Raw genomic sequence first — 13,060 nt, forward strand, 5'->3', positions numbered from 1 at the left:
GGTAGGGCGTTTAATTGCGATCATAGAGTCCAAACAACACTTGTTGTATAAAGACAACGGTTTGCATACTATACCTACAACATATGTTCTTAGCATTTCGCGTATCTGCAATTCAATAAAATTTTGCGATCGACATCCCCCCATTGTTTTTTTGCATCCGCGACCTCACATAACCGTTTCCTGTGTCTGTGGCTTCAATTGTTTTTTTGGTGCCAGGAGTTTAATAGAATTTCGCCGTCAACAATTTTTTGGTTGAATAAGGCAACGCCTGCTGCTAGCCTACTTCATTTTATTCAGCAATGCTCGAAACGGTTTTTAGGACTAGGCGACATTCAACCTTATTAGGTTTGGTGACGCGTCTAAAGCCAAGGGTATTGTCGCAAACCGTATTATCAGTTCAGAGTTGTTTAACCCGTGTTAAGCTGTCATGTTTGAATTGGGGCGCGGCAAAGATACATCAGTGCGCAGTTCGTTATTTTTAGACAAAGTATACATTTTAAAGAGGGCACGCGATTTTTTTTGAAGGTATAGCCATTTATCTCATGTATATACTCACAGGCTTGCGGCGGCCGTAATATTTTTAATGATACTTCAACGCCACAGCGATGCTATTTCCAAACAGCTATAATTTATCTGTAAGCAGTAAGGGTCGGCTGTCGTAGCAACAAAGGGAGAACTAATTGACTTTTAGGTATTGGAATCGGTATAGTTTTTAGGCATTGCTTTTCACAAAAACAGTTTTAGGAGCGACGCTTAGACATCGCTTGCTTTTGATTTGCATCTGACACCGAAATTTGGCGCTCCCAAAAACTCAAGACAACGGTCCTATTTGTAGGTGTATTGTTGTTAGTTTTGCCACGATATTATTTTAGCGCTATGCGACGCACGTTAGCAATTCTTATGCCACTCAACTTCTGGCCGAAAAGTAACTTAACGCAATGTTTTGTCGAAATTACCTAAACGACCTGATGTTTTGTGCTGTTCGAAACTTTAACTCGACATAATTAAACAAGTGCTTTTTAGATTGACACGGCCGGCTTCCTCAGCGTAACCTTTCGGGAAACGAAACTTTAATTTGTCAGCCGCAGATTTAAAACGACACCCTAACCCTGACACGGCTGACACCAAATAAGGTTTTCGTGCAGAGTTCGAAATGTTTAACAAAACACTCGAAAACGCAGCACGTTTTGGTATAGCCGTTTAATTTCGATTCACGTTGAAATTCGTGATCCGCAAAACCAAATACTGATTGAGTAATTGGGCTGACGTAAATTTGCGCCGTTAGCTGATTATTTTCTCAAAACTATGCGCCTTAAACATTTTGTCCCTGCGCCTTGACGGTTTGTCCGTGGCCCGAAATCAAATCCACAAGACTCAATAACACAAATTCGATTTGGGACGAATGGCCGTGCAGTGTGCAACATCGAAAAACCAAAAGCACCCAGCGTACAAGAAAAAGGCAAAGGTCACATTCACAAAGTTTATTCGTTCCCGGTAATTTCGCGGCGTTGGATTCGCGAGTCAAAACGTTTTTGCCAGTCCTAAAAGGCACTCATAAAAGCTCAACTGTACATCGTGACGGGATTACCAGACGTTTTCCACCGCTTTAACCCTGCCAGGAGCAGTTAACTGCGCCTTGCGCTTTGGGAAACACCATTGATATAATCAACGGCTACGCATAGGCGAACCGCCTTCCAACTTTTAAATCATTGAGAAACTACAATGGCAACTGAATTTGTTTTGTCGTAGAGGTAAAACGCACTCACGCCTAAATATATTGCAATTGATTGCGTGATTTTCTGTCAGGTGCAGCATTCAGATGGTGACAGGCTTCCAAACAGTGGGTGAAAGACTTCGCCGCATTAGCAACGCTAACTTTATCAAACATTATAACTGTCCTTATTGAGTTAGGGTCTTGTCTAATGCAGCAGTTGAGCAAGTTTTCGTGCAGTTATTACAGTTTGAACGACAGTAGTGTATTCAGACTTGGACAACTAGATTTATTTTAGCCTTTTAAAATTAGATTAGAATTAAAATTAGAGCATTTTAGTTTTGCCAAATTAGATTAGAATTAGAATTAGAGCACACAGGCAATTCATAAATTAGATTAGAAACTGAATTAGCCGCATTTTGCTCTAATTCAATGAATTAGAAAACTAGAATTATCTAGTTGTCCAAGTCTGAGTGTAGTAAGTCGTGGCGCATATTGACGTGCTTTTTAAATTAAGAGGGTTTTGAACTTCTTCAAAAAAGAGAACGATTTTTTTTTATCAATTTTAAAAGTGTACGAAATTCGAGTGAAAATTACACGGGATAAAAAGTGTTTTTTTTGGCTAGGCCGTTCGGATTTTGTAGGGTGTCACGCGAACACAGTTTCACGACTTGTTTTTCTTAGCTATCCAGAATTTATACAACCAGGAAGTACAGCTGTGGTGGGCACTGCAAACGTTTCGTTCTACTGTAGTTGCCACTTACTTGTTACTTGCGCGCACAACGCTGTAGCGTATTTTTTACGAAAATAATCAAGGGCAGACAATGTATAATTAAGATTTTGATGAATATTTTCCTCAGCAACTAACTGCTTAAGAACGGTGCAGTAATGCTGTGACTAGCAATTGCTTGAGTCTGATGAAGTGATGGATGATTTAGGACATACAAGGAAGTATTTATCGAGACGAACGTTTGTGTGTGTGTGTGTGTGTGTTCGTATGAAGTGCATGACAATAAGAGCAGGATATTGGAAGCCTCTTCCAATAGGCTTTTAGTCCATACTCATTAAATTACATTAATATGTTGTAATGGAAACACGGCAGTCGTCAGTGCGTTTCGTTAGAATGATGCCCATAACTGTTCTGCAACACAATGCCTTTGCAAAGAGTATATGCATTACCAAGTGATATATCCGAGTTTAACAACTAACCTTTGGTTGGAAACTTAAGCTCCATTGTATACAAACGTTGAAAATAAAACTTTTAGAATATTTCAAGTGAAATTCCTTGTTATTTGTATTTTTGGAGTTTTTTGAAGAAACAGAAGAGTTTTGCTTTCTAAATTTTCAACTTATTTGTGTTTTGGTTGATACAAGCTTTCCAAATAAAGTAAGACACACAATAGCAAGTTACAGTTTCAATTTAACAAAATGGTTTTAACTCACAACAACATGCCACTGCCTTGCCTCGTTTTAGCGATTATCGCCCAGCTGATTACTTAAACTTACCTTTTACGGCTGCGAACTATTTGCCTGAATGTATGGTTGGGATTTTGCTTTTGCCCGTGCGCCATTCCAAGTCCAATTTGCTCCGGACGAGTGCTGAATACGGCCGAGCGTCCTGAGCAGCAGTTTGTTGTTCTCATACCTATACTGGCCTCATTTTGTTAATCTCGGATTTTATTTAAAGTGCCCAAGACTAAAGGATAATTATCGCGCAAAACGCAAACGATTGCTGCCTGGGCAACTATATAATAACAAATTAAACAAGCGTATCAAAGATGACAAAAAGTACAACGCATTCATAAGTTTGATAAACATCCGAGGCCAAATGTAAGAAAACTATATTGACTCTCAATTATTGGTGAAAAACAATTAGGTATACGACGTTAATTTAGGCATACGACGGTAAAGTGTTGTATGGACATTTGGTGTTGTTTCGTCCGGACATGTGCTGATAGGGGGAGTCATTCGCACGACTGGCGAATGCAATATTTTTTAATGGAATACCAACCCTGCTGAAATAGTGGATTATAGTTAATGTTCCAATGCCAGCCATCAAGCACAAGCCATCCAAGAACAGAAAGCATAACAAAGATATATTGGTCCCTATACGTGTGTGTTGGTTTTCGGTGGGCATACTGATTGGCCCCCGGTCGATTCCCGTTCAATTCCCGTTCACAGACACAAAAGCACGCAGGCATCGGTTTACCAAGCTCCCTTTGTTCATCGGTGAAAGGCTGGTGTGTTTTTGTTGCCGTTTTCCCGGACGATTTTTTATTATTTTTCTTTATAGATGTCGTTTATTCCGTTGCTCAGCCCAAGCGATGTGACGTGTTGCTTATAGCCGTGGATAAATGTTTTTTAACAGTCGTAGGCGATCAATTTAGACTGGATTCACGCCAAGCATAATGTAAAGAAGAATACCATGATATGACGATAACAGTGTTTGGATCAGATTAAAATTTCCGATTTTGCTTGCAAGGAGGTTCTATATAAGTGAGACGCCGACCAAATAAATTGTCCGCACTTGCAGGAAGACACGGTAACTTTCAGAAGTTTATTATCAGATCGAGGGAGATCTCTCGAAGTTAGTTCAATATGCGCTATTGGGCTTGTTTAAAGCTGTGTCTATCGGCAGGCCGAAAAGAGCTCACTGTTTTTAAGCGGCGCAATAGCAGTCTAAACGATTTTTTTTCCAGTTAAAATTTGTTTTCGTCCGTAGCGTCAGCTGAAAAGCTTGGCTTGAACGCACATATTTCGATACGTGTCGGATTCAGTTTTTGTTGCGTTTTCATTTCGACAAAGTTGCTCGATTATACGTTAAAATATGGACGCCAAAGTGCCCACGTCGGCGTTTCGAACACCGAATTAAAATGACAAGAAAAAGGCTTGTATATGTTGGTCACCTTGTCGACAGTTCGTATAGTCATTAAGTTGGAGGTTTTTGTGGCGAGGATTATAGCTTTGCTTGATTGGTATCGTAATTGACTTGTAGTTTATTGAAAGTTGTTACGGGGTATTTAGAAGTCACCAAAGGGTAAAGCCGCTTGTTGCGTAGAACAGCAGCCTATCACAGATATCCGTTTTAAAAACTTATATACAAAACGAGTCCCATAGTTTGTAGAACAACCGAAAAGATTTACAGACTGCCACTATACTTACAACTAAACAAACTGTTGGTGCGAATGACGTTTGAGCTACAATTTACCGTGACGTTTTAGTACATTACTTTGGGGCTGTGATAATTAGTATAGTTCTTAGAAAAAGTGTGCACTCCGAATTGGGTTATCGGTTTGTATGTTTTTATATAGCCAGATTTTAAAAACTAATTTCTTTTTTACCTGTTCCTACCATGTTAGATAAAAGAAAATGCTGCGGCGACTTGACGCTAGGCTAAGTTTTATTAATCCCAAGCATTACGTAGCGCAAGGTATTTTGCGTGCTTCCAATCACGTCAAAATCGTTAAGAGCGGAGCACTTGAAAGTCTAAACGCCTTACGCTTTAACAGAGCAGCTTACAAAATACCCAGTGACCTTATAATACTTCGTATTGCTTTGTGGTGCGTCGTATAGGCAAGGGGTTTATAGCTCCTTGCTGGTGTAATTTCAAGGGTTCGTTGCATAAATAAACTGTTGAATCCTGAATGTAAACTAAACTCGCAATATTTGTAGTAATGGCTACATTAGTAGCATAAATTCGTTTAAACGTTGAAATTTGTGTAGATTTGTGTTTGATTCTGCCCTGTAGTATAATATACAAAGAAATCAGTGTTTTACGCATTGCGTGTTTGAGGATCAAACTAAGATATAAGTAATAACCGATGGAAAGAGGTAAGTTGTAATCCGTGTACCTTTCGAATTTGCGATCGAGCGTTGTATTTATGCGCTTTTCAGGCCCTTATGCCCGAAATCTGGGTTTGAACTTAGTTTTACAAGTTGTTGCCTAAGGTCTAACGAAGAAGAGAAATCGCTAATACTTGACAAAATCCAGAAAAATATAGTGTACTCCAGTAAGGCGATATGTTTTCAATAACAAACTGGGAGTGCGAAGGTCAATGTCGAATAATTACCAGTCGTTGTTACAATTAGACCAGGGGTGTCCAACACGCGGCACGCGTGCAAAATGTGGCACGCGACCAAATGAAAAATGGCATACAACATACAAACCTAAATTTGTTAGCCAATTGTCATTGTTTATTCACAATAACAAATTACTTCTGATGTTATAACATTATACTGTAGTGGAGGCTAGCATTAACATATTTATATAGCTTGGTGAAGAAGCAAAAGTTAGCTCACCGACGGACACTTGAGTGTAGTAATGCGCATTTCTACTACACAGCTTAAGGAAGTGCGTAGATCAATGTCGAATAATTTCTTAACCAGTCGTTTTTGCATTTAAACCCGGTGTGTCCAACAAGCGGCACGCGTGCTAAATGTGGCACACGACCTAATAAAAAAACGGCATGCAAGCCCTCCAAAAGTGCTAAATTTGTTATTAAGCCAATGGTCAAAAAATACTAAATTTGTTAAACAGCCAATTTCAATTGTTTATTCACAATAATATTAAACAATCGCGGCAATTACGTTATACTGTAGTGGAGGCTAGCATTACCATATTTATATAGCTTGGCGTGAAGAAGCAAAAGTTAGCTCACCGACGGACACTTGAGTGTAGTAATGCGCATTTCTACTACACAGCTTAAGGCCAATCTTTCGAGTTTGGCTAAAAACAAACGTTTTCCAAGAAGCAGTTTGTGAATTATAAATGGTTTGCTTGATTAAGTAGACTAATCTTTTTCATGAAAATAAACGTTTTTATTATTTGTAAAAAGCGCTTTTAATATTAGAAAGAATTAGTGACTAAACTTTGGCACGGGAGGAAGTTATGATAAAAAAATTGCACTTCGGCCTGTTTGAGTTGGACACCCCTGAGTTAGACCTTATAATGTTTGCATCATACAGGTGACCAAAAGGGTGGTCATTTTGCCAGTAATAATAGACAGCATTGTTTAAAAAAAGCCAATACAATGTCTTATTTATTTTTGACTTGAATTAAAGGGGGTACGAATTGTCTGCTGAAGGTTTATTTAGCCTTTATTTTATTTTTTCTGTTTAAATAAATACGTAAAAACGGGGTTGAAAGGCAGTAATACAAGATCAGGTATGGTTCTTCAATGAAACTCCTTTTTTAACCGATAATCAGCGATCAGCGCTCTGTTGTTTTCCACAGGTCTGCTTCAAATAAATAGGCGATGCGTGGATATTAGCTCCCTTCAACTGTACAACACGCAGCATAAAATCGAAAAAACGTAACGATGCGCAAACTGGCGCGCCTCGGAAAGCGTCTCGGCATCTCGATGTTCCTTATCATCGGCGTCTTGGTGCTCTACCGCCAGAAAGCCACGCACGATATGATTCTCCGCATGGCTAACCACCGAGCTCAGGCCCAAGTCGACGTCGTCGGCGGCAAAGTCGAAACAGCGGACGTCGAGCCGCCGCAGCGTGCAATGGACGTGGCCGCACTTACACCCGCTCAGGCGGCGGCAGCGGCGGCGAAAAACGAGACGCCGTCGCTGCCCAACGACTATACGTTCGACGAGGCCGACATGACCGACGAGCACGGCAACCCGTACACGATTGTCATCTGGCGCGGCCTCAGCGGCAAACCAGGGTACGTGGCCAATCCCGAGGAATGCTTAAGCAACATCAGCTGCGACATCACCTACGCACAGACGGACCTGAAGCGGGCGCACGCCGTCGTCTTTCCGGCTGAGGCTGGCGGATTGGGCTGGCCGCCCGTAAGGTGAGAAGATAATTTCGCCCCAATAAAAAAGCAAACGGCCCGAATGCACAAAATTGCGTGAAACGGCCCCAATGCCCAAAGTCCGTGCTGGCTGTTACAAGCGACTCGAAAAAGAGAACACACAATAAGACCTATAAACCATATCTTGAGTAGTATTATATATAATGACCAACGACATAAAAAACATATTCCGTGCCGTGCTGTTACAAGCGACTCGAAAAACAAGCGACTTTTTGGTCTTCTCTAATGGAAAACTGGTTAATTCGCAATTAAGGGGGTTAGCAGAAGTAATACAACCACATGCTTTCTACGGTGTTGTGGGTTGACCGTAAAGGATTTACACTAGTTTGCGGATACGACTAATTGCAGTCTTGATGGCCCGGTCGCTTTACAACACTCCAAATTGTAAGTTGAAGAAAATCACCAATTTTTAGATTGATGGGTGCAAGTAATATGTATGTCTTGGAGACTGTAAACAAGAGGGTATACAGAATGTTAGCACCGGTAAAATATGCCGTACTATACAAAAAAAAAAACAGAAATCCTAAGAAATCAATAGTCAATGTTATGTTATTGACAAAGATGACGCAAATAAAACAAATGTTAAGCATTATATGGCTTCTAGGCCGTACAGAAATTGACAAACCGGTGCCATTAAATGGGAAGGCTATATGAACGTAAACGAAACCTCGGAAACGCTGTTCAATTTTATCGATTGACGTACTGTTGTTTTCCTGGTTAGCAATCGTCTTTATTTTCCTAGGACAAAAGCACACGCTCCGTTAGATTTCCAAGGACCTGGTCCGGTTGTTTTGCCCGAACGGTCAACAACTGCCAGTTCGTTGGTTTCGCAATCGTAGTAAATACTACTAATTTGTCAGGTGGCCAGCCGTTAACACGCTCTTTGTTGTGCCCCGAAATACGCTAAACGCGAGACAATAGCGTTCCGACAGCTGTAAAAACATAACAGCCGGAGAGAAATTATATTGTGGGCATCCGGCGAGTTTCAGACCGCGTCGCTATCGCATTCAATCACTTTCAATTGCCAGATTTTAACTATGTGGTGGGCAAATATATTTACAGGGACTTAACAAATACACGCTTACGCAACTACTAATTTAAACAAGCGTGGTAAAAAGTCCTACACATTCAATAGTCCGGTAAACATTGAAAATCGGCCATATGCGAACGGTGTATATACGCATTGGTGGACACTTGCCCGACTGGTGCGACTGACGAACTTAAATATTAATTCATTATCCACCCTAATATGTCTTTGGCAAGTTGTAGCGACTTTTGGAACTACCACGACTGCATTCCCTTCTTTCCTGACTTGCAAACTTTTACCTCTGCATTTTAGGACTTTTGAGGCTCTATCGCTTACAGGAAACTTTTTTAATACAGTGGCAAAATAGGTCGTGTTAATCAAACTACATGTTAAATTGGGAATTAACTTATGTGCGGCGCAATACTTACGTTTTACTTATAACTCAACAACCATGTCGTTGATTGCGCTGTGTCATCTATGTTTAACTCATAAAAAATCACAGCGGAAGGCCAGGGAGTTCGATGTCATTTCGTATATTATTTCGGTACTTCTCTGATTCTAAGGTACTATTGGTCCCAATCCAAAATCAAATTAATTTTGAGAATGATCTAAGACTGTTTAAAAAAACAGATAAAATATAAATTAATTTCTTAAAGTTTACAGAAATATACATTTCGCCTATAAGGCATCTTTAGTTTCTTATTCAAATAGAATCATCTGTTTTTATAAACAGTCTTATATCATCTGCTACGAAAACAAGAATCTTTCTTTTACATTTTATTGTCTATGGGAGATTCCTTGCTTCCTAAACTGTTTCAGCTTAATTGTGAACATGTTATCCATGGTTTGCGATCGAACAAAGTGTTTTAAAAGGTAACTTAAACACAGTATATTTAAATCGAGAGTAACAAGTTTTTTGCCCTAAAATAAACTTTAAAAGTGTAGAAAAGTTAACGTCTTCACGGTTAAATTTTTGCAATAATACTTATTACCATGGTAATGACGTATTTTATATCGAATTTTGCCTCGAAAGGAATAACTCCCTAAAAACCGACGTACTGCGGTTCAGACGAACCGGATTTACCACAACCGTTCATCCGTTGTCTTTAACCAGGTTCCCGTGGCAGCATTACGTGTGGTGGGCGCAGGAGAGTCCGCTCCACTCTGGTCACGGATCGAACTCTCCCGACCATTTCTACAACCTCACCTTCCACTACCGCACCGACGCCGAGGTGTACGCGCCCTACGGCAGCATCAACCTGATCCTGCGAGAGCTGACCAAGGCCGGAGAAACAGATCTCGAGGCTCTGCTCGAGAAAAAGCGCGGCTCCGACAAGATGGCCGCCTGGGCTGTGAGCAACTGCTACCAGCAGCGCATGAACTACGCCAAGAGCCTGATGGACGCCGGTTTGGATGTGGACACATTCGGTGGCTGCTTCGGCGGTCGACAGATCGGCCAGGGCAAGTACTCGCCGTCTTTCTACGACGCTCTGTCGCGCTACAAGTTCTACTTCTCTTTCGAGAACTCGATCTCGTGCAAAGACTACTTCACCGAGAAGTTGTGGTTCAACGGGCTGCGCTCGGGCGCCGTGCCGGTGGTGTGGGGCCCGCGCAAGGAAGACCTACTTAAAGTGGCGCCAAGCAAGTCGTTCATCCACAGCAGCGACTTCAAGACGCCGCAGGAAATGGTCAAGTACCTCCAGTACCTCGCTGGCAACGAGACGGCCTACGCCGAGTACCTCCAGTGGCGCACATGGATCAAGCACCCAGAACGTGTTGAGCCGCACCTGACCATGGCGAGCCGGGATAACGACCTTCGCAGCTTCTGCAAGCTGTGCGCGATTGTGCAGGCGGACGGGCGCAGAAGAAAGAGAGGGCTCCCCGTCGCGCCGAGAACTATCAAATCTATTAGCGAGGCTTGGCAAGGCAGGGAAGGTGGTCGGTGCCACAACTAGACTGCGCCCCTAACATCCCGTGCAGCCATGTATTAAACGGAACTCCGGTTACGTGGTGACGAACGTTTTGTGCCACGCAACTGGTCCTGTACTGTAATTGTAACCACTATCTGGCAATGCGACCCTGCAGAAGTCTAGGTTTGTGAGCTTGGTCGTTAGTGTTGCGCTACTGTGGATTACAGGTACTCAAGTCGCTGGCTTTCCATTAACTGCTGACCTACAGTCGTTTTGAATGGTGCAAATCGATTGACCTGCGAAACAAAATAAGTGGCAGTTGAAGTTTGGTTTTGAGCGGCCATGTTGTCGGTGGAAAAGAAGTGCTGCCAAAAACACACACATTTCCAGCATGGTCAAAGCAGTCGTAGCCTACTGGATTACAATTTCGCCCACAAATCTAGCAATACTACTGACCCATCGTTGCCTTTACAAACAAAGCCAAATCGCGGTTTCGAAAGGCAGCGATGGGTCAGTAGTATTGCTAGATTTGTGGGCGAAATTGTATACAAACAAAGCCAAATCGCGGTTTCGATTTTGCTACTTAGAAAGGAATTAACTACTTTCTTTAAAAGAATTATTCGCGATCTCGAGTAGATATGATTATCTTTGATTAAAAATCAACGGCATGTCTAGACTATTACGGCTTGTTTGTATTTTTGGTGCGATTTTCTTTATTATTTTATTTAACTAACTTATACGAGTCGTTCATTCGCGTTACTTTTGGTTCGCTACATATTTCGACGCATTAAATGCACGACGTAGTGAACTTGCTACAAACCAAGTTATTAAAAAAACTTTTCGTTGTAGTTCGCATTGCTGATTTTTGCCCCACTGTTTTTTTAATGATGTTCACTGTTCCACATTACTGTTAGAGTAAGAGGCGTACAGTCAAAGCTGGCGCTGGGTACACGTTTTCACTCAGGGTCGTTATAAAAAGGCAACATTTCTATATATACTACATTCTACAATGTATGGAAGAATAGTTTTGCGTGGAATGGGTAATTGAATGCTTTTCATGTTTTGTGTCAGTAGATCCTTTGACTGGTTTCTTTTGTAGTGTGTTGTGTGTAGTGCGTTGCCGACCTTTATATTTTCATTTATAATGAGCAGACCCGAGTCCGCTTATTAACCTTTACTTTAAACCGTGTACCAAACGGTAGGGTATATCCTGTAAGATAGCATATAAAAGTCTTAATAATATTGCGTGAGTAATATGTTTATCAACATTACTGTCTTGAGGGTACTCGACTCTTCACATATTATGTGGTGTTGCTGTGAAAGCTTTTTCTTCACTTTAATTTGTTGTTTTTTGAGCGTTGTTATACGAGTTCGAAGTTTGTTTGTTCCTATGCAAAACTATATATAAATGGTCGTTGATCAAATACTTTATGAAAGCATAGCGTTTGGTGCCGTACGTCCAATTTAGCTCATTGGTATCAGCCGAACAGGAATTTAACCATTTATATTTAGAGTTAATGTTTCTATTAGTTTTATTACACGAAGACCAGAAAAAAAATCGTAAGATAACAAAGCCCAACAGTTCAAACCTTCAGGATGAAGTTAACATTTAAATGTAATTACTAGGGCCATTTTTATTTTAACCTAAAAAAAAAAGTTTTAACTTTATTTTTATAAAATTTTAACTTTATTTTAACCTAACGAACTTGCTTTAATACAGTTCTTCCTTGAATTGATGCCAATTACCCAAACATAATATTTTGTCGTTTTCAAACCCAAATGTAATATTTTGTCGTAAAGTCAAGTTGTTTTATGGATTATAAAAAGTGTGTCGGTTTTTTTGGCGATAGATTTAGATTGCTTAGGCATTTTTGTATTACAGAATGTCAGTAGGCTATTTCTAAAATTTAAATTGTTGATCTTCGAAAGAACCACGTTTATGAAGATAAAGTGTTTTATAAAAATTATTTAAATACGTAACAATAAATAAAAAATGGACAATTTGCGATAAAAGTTACCGCTGATCCAAGTTGGCATTGTGACATTTTGCCTGCTTTTATGGGTTAATATGGTTTAATTGTGTCGCAGTTCCTGATTTACAATTCTTCCACGACGATTTTTACAAAAATTACTCTCAAGAAACAAACAAACTTTGTCAAAAGCCATAATTTGACATATTTTTGACAAATTTTAACTTTATTTTAACCTATAAACTTCTTAGAAACAGTCCCCTAAGTGCTGAAAACAACTTTATTCTTTGTTTCGTGGACAGACGAGGTCCTTAAAAAATTTTAACTTTATTGACTTTTGCGGGCCCTAGTAATAACACAAAAGCAGTGTTTACCAACGTAGACGGCACCGCCCCCCTGTGGGCAAAAGAACTGCAGGGCGAAGTTGTTATTTTATTCTTGATTCAGAGAGCGCCAAACCCACATTAAGGGCCGTTTATAAAATTTGATTGTATCACGAATTAAACTTTGTAAATCACACTACAGCTACACTTCTTTTGATTGAAAAACTCCTGTTAGCCTACAAATATATCCTAAAATATACTGTTTAAGCTTGTATCTCTGAGTATAGCCAAC

At 40.4% G+C, this 13,060-nt stretch overlaps 1 protein-coding gene across 2 annotated transcripts; it reads left to right on the forward strand.

Moving 5' to 3' along the window:
- Nucleotides 1-6,716: 6,716 nt before the first annotated feature.
- On the forward strand, nt 6,717-12,125 carry LOC146136061 (4-galactosyl-N-acetylglucosaminide 3-alpha-L-fucosyltransferase FUT6-like). 2 transcript variants are annotated; one of them, XM_083395176.1, is made up of 3 exons: nt 6,717-7,173; nt 7,252-7,517; nt 9,680-12,125. In XM_083395176.1, the coding sequence occupies exons 1-3, from the start codon at nt 7,030-7,032 to the stop codon at nt 10,518-10,520; spliced, it is 1,251 nt and encodes a 416-aa protein (XP_083251302.1). In that variant the 5' UTR covers nt 6,717-7,029; the 3' UTR covers nt 10,521-12,125. The 2 variants fall into 2 exon arrangements, with proteins under 2 accessions (XP_083251302.1, XP_083251301.1); XM_083395175.1 differs by having other exon boundaries at nt 6,717-7,517.
- Nucleotides 12,126-13,060: the final 935 nt, after the last annotated feature.

Source organism: Ascidiella aspersa, chromosome 8, assembly GCF_963924565.1.
Source record: "Ascidiella aspersa chromosome 8, kaAscAspe10.2, whole genome shotgun sequence".
Lineage (NCBI taxonomy): Eukaryota > Metazoa > Chordata > Ascidiacea > Phlebobranchia > Ascidiidae > Ascidiella > Ascidiella aspersa.